At 47.4% G+C, this 8,210-nt stretch overlaps 1 protein-coding gene across 1 annotated transcript in view; it reads right to left on the reverse strand.

Moving 5' to 3' along the window:
• PPP4R3A (protein phosphatase 4 regulatory subunit 3A) overlaps nucleotides 1-8,210 on the reverse strand; it is a 79,167-nt gene that overhangs the window by 49,705 nt on the left and 21,252 nt on the right. Inside the window, exons 3-4 of the mRNA XM_068254578.1 lie at nucleotides 6,548-6,646; nucleotides 3,568-4,185 (exon numbers count right to left, since the gene is read on the reverse strand). Coding sequence (XP_068110679.1) covers nucleotides 3,568-4,185; nucleotides 6,548-6,646 — 717 coding nt within the window. The remainder of the gene's footprint in view (nucleotides 1-3,567; nucleotides 4,186-6,547; nucleotides 6,647-8,210) is intronic.

Here is an 8,210-nt window from a genome sequence, read left to right on the forward strand (position 1 = left end):
GCCCCCTGCAGACGCCCTGCACCCTCGGGGTCACTCACTGATCATCCGGTCCCCCGCCGTGGCTCAGTTTCGTTCTGAGCAGTGCGCCTGCGTGGCTCTGGCTGCGCGCGTCCTCGATTGTGCTTCCGTATCCGCGCAGGTGCACTGTTAAAAAAACGAAACAACGAGCCATGGCGGGTGACCGGATGATTGGTGAGTGACGCCAAGAACGCAGGACGTCTGCAGAGGGCTGGGGGAAGCCCCAGGTAAGTGAAACTGTTTTTTTTTTTTAAAAAACCTCCCTAGCGGTATTGACTGTTATACACTTCAATACAAAACATGCTGCATACGATATGTATGGACATGCATACACGTCAATCTCTCCTGCACTGCATACTAGACCCTTGCTTGACACATTTTGGCAAGTTACAGGGGGAAAAAAAAGGTTATGAAAATTAATTGGATCACTTTTTGCACAGAAATCCTGGGGGAATTGAACACCAGGGAGGTCAACTTAGTGAAGGTTCCCTTACAGCTAACCAGACGAAACATCCTCATGTATTTTACCATATATATCAGTGGGAACATTAGAGAAAACACCTACCCTGCTCTCTGTTTCATTATTTACTGTTCAGATTGGTTCTTATCAGCCCAGATAAAATCCCAGAATGAGCATTCAGTCTGGCTTTGCTATAATGACTCAGCTATAATGATTCCTGAGCAGAGCAAGACTGAATGCTCAGTCGGGGATTTTATCAGGGCTGATAAGAAGCAATCTGAACAGTAAATAATGAAACAGAGAGCAGGGTAGGCGATTTATCTAATGTTCCCACTGATATATATGGTAAAATACATCAGGGTGCTTCGTCTCTGGTTCACTTTAACCCCCTTGGCAGCGCAGCAGTTTTTTTAAAAAAAATTTTTTAAAAATCATGTAGCGAGCCCAGGGCTCGCTACATGATAGCCGCTGCTCAGCGGCATCCCCCTCCGGCGATCAGGAAATCAAAGAACGGGATTTCCTGGAGGGCTTCCCCCGTCGCCATGGCGACGGGGCGGGATGACGTCACCGACGCCGGGACGTCATTGGGAGACCCGATCCACCCCTTGACGCTGCCTGGCACTGATTGGCCAGGCAGCGCAGGGGTCTGGGGGGGGGGGGGGGCGCGCGCCGCACCGGATAGCGGCGATCGGGCGCGCGGCGGCGGCGATCGGGGTGCTGGCGCAGCTAGCAAAGTGCTAGCTGCGTCCAGCAAAAAAAAAATTATGAAAATCGTCCCAGCAGGGCCTGAGCGGCACCCTCCGGCGGCTTACCCCGTGTCCAGCACGGGGTTACCGCTAAGGAGGTTAAGTGTTGGCAAGTGAAAGTGATATGGAGGCTGCAATATTTAATTCTTTTTAAACACCAGTTGCCTGGCAGTGCTGTTAATCTCTTTGGCTGTAGTAGTGTCTGAAACACACACCTGAAACAAGCATGCAGCTAATCCTGTCAGATTTTTGTCACAGATCTGATTTGCAGCTTCTTCAGGATCTATAGCTAAAAGCATGCTAGGTACACACGATACAATTTTCTGACAGATTAACTGTCAAATCAACTATTTCCAGCACGTCCGATCTGATTTTCCATAGGAGTGAAAATACAGGAGGTGTATGAACAGGTATGTGAGGTATTACACCTATCCTTTGCATGCCTTGTTTTACAAAAGTAAGTGTGTGTGTCACCGAAACGTAAAATGTGTTTTCAGAGTGAACAAATGTAAACCTAACCGAATTGCAATGCCTTCTGAGTCACTGAACCAGGCTGCCATATTTATTTCCTTTTAAAGAATACTTGTTGCCTGGCAGCCCTGCTGATCTTACATGCATCAGTAGTGTCTGAATTACACATCCGAAACATAGGAAGTGCACAACTAGTGGGATGCAAAAGTTTGGGCATTGTTAATCATCATGATTTTCCTGTATAAATCGTTGGTTGTTACGATAAAAAAGGTCAGTTAAATATATCATATTGGAGACACACAGAGTGATATTTGAGAAGTGAAATGAAGTTTATTGCATTTACAGAAAGTGTGTAATAATTGTTTAAACAAAATTAGGCAGGTGCATAAATAAAAAAAAAATGAAATCAATATTTAGTAGATCCTGCTTTTGCAGAAATTACAGCCTCTAAACGCTTCCTGTAGGTTCCAATAAGGGTCTGGATTGTGGTTGAAGGTATTATGCACCATTCCTCTTTACAAAACATTTCTAGTTCATTCAGGTTTGATGGATTCTGAGAATGGACAGCTCTCTTTAACTCACACCACAGATTTTCAATTATATTCAGGTCTGGGGACTGAGATGGCCATTCCAGAACGTTGTACTTGTTCCTCTGCATGAATGCCTTAGTAGATTTTGAGTAGTGTTTAGGGTCGTTGTCTTGTTGAAAGATCCAGACCCGGCGCAACTTCAGCTTTGTCACCGATTCCTGGACATTGGTCTCCAGAATCTGCTGATACTGAGTGGAATCCATGCATCCCTCAACTTTGACAAGATTCCCAGTCTCTGCACTGGCCACACAGCCCCACAGCATGATGGAACCACCTCCATATTGTACTGTAGGTAGCAGGTGTTTTTCTTGGAATGCTGTGTTCTTTTTCCTCCATGCATAACGCCCAAATAACTCCATTTTAGTTTCATCAGTCCACAGCACCTTATTCCAAAATGAAGCTGGCTTGTCCAAAAGTGCTTTAGCGGCTCTGTTTGTGTTGTGGGTGGAGAAAAAGCTTCCTCTGCATCACTCTTGCATACAGAATCTCCTTGTGTAAAGTGTGACAAATGGTTGAACGAGGCACAGTGACTCCAGCAGCAAAATGATGTTGTAGGTCTTTGGTGCTAGTCTGTGGGTTCACTCGGACTGTTCTCACCATTCGTGGCTTCTGTTTATCCGAGATTTTTCTTGGTCTGCCACTTCGAGCCTTAACTTGAACTGAGCCTGTCCTGTGGTCTTCCATTCCCTCAATATGTTCCTTATTGTGGAAACAGACAGCTGAAATCTCTGAGACAGCTTTCTGTATCCTTCCCCTAAACCATGATGGCGAACAATCTTTGTCTTCAGGTAATTTGAGAGTTGTTTTGAGACCCCCACGTTGCTACTCTTCAGAGAAAATTAAAAGAGGGAAACTTACAATTGACCCTCTTAAATACTCTCTCATAATTGGATTCACCTGTGTATGTAGGTCAGGGGTCACTGAGTTTGCCAAGCCTATTTGAGTTCCAATAATTAGTTCTAAAGGTTTTGGAATCAAAACAGCCCAAATTTATGCACCTGCCTAATTTTTTTTGAACAATTATTGCGCACTCTGTAAATCCAAGAAACGTCATTTCACTTCTCAAATATCACTGTGTGTCTCCTATAACATTTTTAACTGACATTTTTCATCGTAACAACCAACGATTTATACAGGAAAATTATGACAATTAAGGTTGCCCAAACTTTTGCATCCCACTGTAAATACGTAAATAGTTCCTCTACAGACAAGCGCACAACTAAAATAAATAAATCGTTCCTCTCCAATCAATGGAGCGAGAAATCAGGAGGTGCGAGCTTACCTGTAACATCCCAACTATTTCCACCTTGTTAAAAAATATGAACGAGTGGAGGGTGGACAACATGTTCTCCTCAAAAACAGAAGGAGTGGGCAACACCACGTCTTGAATATACTGCACTCTGTAGGTCTGGTGAATTTTCACTTTCAGCTCAGGGTCCGATATTGGAATCACTTCTTTAAACTTTGCTGTTTTTGTCAGAAACTCCCTGTGTTTGCGCTGCACGGACGACGAGGGGTCATACTCCAGGCAGCCAATGATGTCCATGATGCAGTCTTCTGAAAACATGACCTCAAAGAGTGCAGTTCGGTTCAAGAGGAAGATGCCCTTGATGATCTCGTACAAGTGGTGTAATCCTTCAACGTTCTCCAGGTCTTCACACACGTGGAAAAGTTCCAGGAGTTTTTTGATGTATCCCTCGTTCTCCAAAGCTAGGGCCAGTTTTTCACGCCGAAGCGGGGATGGTAACGACGCCGCCACAACCTCTGCAATTTCTTCTAGCCGGCTAAGTTCACAGGTGGGCAGCTCCAGGCCCGGCGAGGACATGTCCTCGAACCTCTCCTCTTCCGATTCATCCACCAAATCCTGAGTGATGTCCACCGAGGGGTCCTTCCCTTGAACCTGAAAGAGATAAAACATGTCAGGGTGTTAAAATGTGATGGTTCCAAGCTACATGGAATTAACAGGTCTTTGCTGCTGATCAGGCCAAAATAGCAAAGCAAGACTATAGAAATGTGCACTTTGCTTTAAAAAGCATACGTGTCTCTGGCCTAAATCATCAAATTTGGTTCCCCACTTTGCATTATGGTTGGCCCTCTCTAGACCACCAGTGTAGCGGTGTTTGGAGGAGAGGGCCAATAGACAACACGGAACTGTATAGTGGAAGGAGGGCCACTAAAACCAGGGTACTGTATAGGGGAGGCAAGGAGGCCATTAGACACCAGGGAACTTTTTTAACCAATGAGGACTAAAGGCTCTACTTCCTCTACAGGGACTCTGAACAGTAGACAGAAATGAAAATCGGTACTTACCTGGGGCTTCCTCCAGCCCACCGTAGGCCGCGAGGTACCCCTGCATGCTCCTGGCTCTCCTACCGGTCCCATCATCACGCCAGCCGCTATGCGTCATCTGCATGCACAGGACTGGCACGACATGACGCGGAGCGTCAGCGTACAGGAAGTGTTGGGCTGACACTCGGCCCGGGTGACGTCGGTAATAAAGACGCCAGTGGGACCGGGAGAGGAGCCAGGATGACGCTGGAGGATCTCGCAGCCTACGGTGGGCTGGAAGAAGCGCCAGGTGAATACCAATTTCATTTCTATCTACTGCTTTTTACTTCCTGACCACAGAGATTGGCTCAAAGTGATCAGGCAGTCAAGAGCCAATGAAAATGGCTCATGACTGATGCATGAAACTATACTGTCTTTAGACAGCAGAGACTTGTGGCAGAGGTAACGTGCTATTGCGTCCCGTGCTCAGGAGCTGCTGGCCTTAAAATTACGCCACGTTAAGCTTAGGCAGCCACAAGTGCGGCATAGTTCTAACTATCAGCAGTCCCGAGGCACATAATGGAGGGAAGTTGGCCCTCAACTTGGTCCCAGTGTTCAATTTCGGCCCACTTTGCGTTTGAGTGGACACCCCTGCCATGTGTTCAGACAAGGGTGTCAGTCACTACCGATATCTTTAGTCATTACAGAAAAAAAATTGTAAGCACTCTGAACGGAGCCTAATATTTATCCATGCTGCTAAATATCCAGTGTTTTAACCACTTGCCGACCGCGCACTCATACCACGCGTCCGCAAAGTGGCAGCTGCAGGCTGCAAGCTAATTAATCAGGAAGCTCGCGCGAGCGGCTGCTTCCTGTCAATTCACGGCGGGGGGGCTCCGTGAATAGCCTGCGGGCCGCCGATCGCGGCTCGCAGGCTAAATGTAAACACAAGCGGAAATAATCCGCTTTGTTTACATCCGTACAACGCTGCTAACAGTAGCAGCGTTGTACCAGATCAGCGATCCCCGGCCAATCAGCGGCCGGGGATCGCTGTCACATGACAGCCTGTTAGAGGCTGCACAGGACAGATCCGTTCCTGTGCAGCCTCAGATCTCCGGGGAAGGGAGGGAGGAGAGGGAGGGGGGAATTTCGCCGCGGAGGGGGGCTTTGAGGTGCCCCTCCCCCGCAACACCCAGGCAGGCAGGAGCAATCAGACCCCCACAGCACATCATCCCCCTAGTGGGGAAAAAAGGGGGGGCGATCTGGTCGCTCTGCCTGCACCCTGATCTGTGCTGGGGGCTGTAGAGCCCACCCAGCACAGATCAGCTAAAACAGCGCTGGTCCTTAAGGGGGGGATAAAGGGTGGGTCCTCAAGTGGTTAAAATTGGCAAAGGCCTCTTTGTCACCGCATACTCAACAAGTACTATCCCCTCAGTGGTGTACATGTAATTAAGCCGTTGGGAAATTTGGTCACAGGGCAAAGCCGAAAAAAAAAAAAAAAAAATAAATAAATAAATCGCTCACCCTGCAAAGGTCCCGGCAGCGTTAACAACTATTCCTCCTCAAGGCCGCCATGGTCTCCAAGGTAAGATGTAATTCAGCTCCCAGCTAGTGCTGGCTGCCGAATTCACCTGTTTTTTATAATAATTTAGGCTCCGTATTTCGATGGCGCCCATTATGGGCTATGGCGGCGCATGGTGCGTCCACGTTTCCTATGCAGTTTTTCTTAGTCTCGACCTCGGTGACCTCAAGTCATTTTGTTTTGCAATAATTTAAAAATGAAAAAAAAGTGGAATGTCTGGCTGCAAATAAAAGAGGGCGTGGCTCAGCGGCACTTGGGGAAATTCTGTACACTGCTGAATGTAACGAATTCTGCCCAGGGCTGACAAACTTGTGCCTTGATGTAACGGAACTCAGTTCTTGCATCACATGTGTGGAAAAAAACGGATACATAGCACACAGAGGATATATAACCACTAAGAAAAATCACCCACCTGACATATCTTCTCCCAGATCTCATCGCAGCCAGCTTTCTCTTGAAAACTCAAGGCCAAATCATAGTTTTCCGCCTCCGACCACACTATCAGCGTGTCCTGCAAGAGAAGAGACAACACTATCAGCGTGTCCTGCAAGAGAAGAGACAACACTATCAGCGTGTCCTGCAAGAGAAGAGACAACACTATCAGCGTGTCCTACAAGAGAAGAGACAACACTATCAGCGTGTCCTGCAAGAGAAGAGACAACACTATCAGCGTGTCCTACAAGAGAAGAGACAACACTATCAGCGTGTCCTGCAAGAGAAGAGACAACACTATCAGCGTGTCCTGCAAGAGAAGAGACAACACTATCAGCGTGTCCTACAAGAGAAGAGACAACACTATCAGCGTGTCCTGCAAGAGAAGAGACAACACTATCAGCGTGTCCTGCAAGAGAAGAGACAACACTATCAGCGTGTCCTACAAGAGAAGAGACAACACTATCAGCGTGTCCTGCAAGAGAAGAGACAACACTATCAGCATGTCCTACAAGAGAAGAGACAACACTATCAGCATGTCCTACAAAAGAGACAACACTATCAGCGTGTCCTGCAAGACAAGAGACAACACTATCAGTGTGTCCTGCAAGAGAAGAGACAACACTATCAGCATGTCCTACAAGAGAAGAGACAACACTATCAGCATGTCCTACAAGAGAAGAGACAACACTATCAGCGTGTCCTGCAAGAGAAGAGACAACACTATCAGCGTGTCCTGCAAGAGAAGAGAATTGACGCAGTCACACTGGGGAGCCACGACAAAGGCTGCTTTCACAGTGGTGCACAGAAAAGGATTACAACGAAATGAGGTCCTAGGCAAGATAGCAGTTTTTGCCCACCGCTGATTGCCACCTGGCTTTTTTTAAGATTTGGTGGGGACTAGCATCCCCCAGGCCCCTAGACTTTCTCCAGGCCATAGGAAGCTGCCTAGAATTGCCTTGTGGATGATCCGGCTCTGGTGGTACATTGCGGAGTAACAGCTGATTTGTAATGCAGCTTTCCTCACTCTGATGCAACACCTATGCGCTGTTCCCAATGCGGCGAGCGCGGGGTAATAGTGTGCAGCATCCCAACTCACTTTATGAAGTACGTTACCGCAAAACGCGTACATTTACAGTTTATATTGACTGTATGCCTAAATGTATGTAACACAATGGTCTGACATTAAGGCCCTTTTCCACAGCCTGTGCTCCGATTCAATAATCGGAGCACTCGCGTTTTGCCAATCGCAAGGGCACCACGATTAGCAGGTGAATCCCAGAGCCCCTTTTCCACCACTGCGCTTCATTTCACAGCAATGCAGGAAAGTGCAGCATTTTTCATATGCCTGAGATTGACTTCTATAGCAGCCAATCACAAGCGCTGCTAAATCGTAATTGCATCTCAGTGCCGTGCTTCTTTCGGTGGAAAAGGGCCCTAAAGCTGCCCATTAAAGGAAAGTAACAGTAAAAAAAAAATTGGCCAGCTACGGTACTTACCTGGGGCTTCTTCCAGCCCCTTGAAATTCTTCTTGTCCCTTGTCGTCATTCCACACTACACTGTTCAGCTGCTCTGGCCCTCCGCACACTGTATGCGTGGCCCCGCGCCGCATGCCTTCTCCATCGCACCTCCGTTGCTGGGAA

The sequence above is a fragment of the Hyperolius riggenbachi genome, chromosome 9, assembly GCF_040937935.1.
Source record: "Hyperolius riggenbachi isolate aHypRig1 chromosome 9, aHypRig1.pri, whole genome shotgun sequence".
Classification (NCBI taxonomy): domain Eukaryota; kingdom Metazoa; phylum Chordata; class Amphibia; order Anura; family Hyperoliidae; genus Hyperolius; species Hyperolius riggenbachi.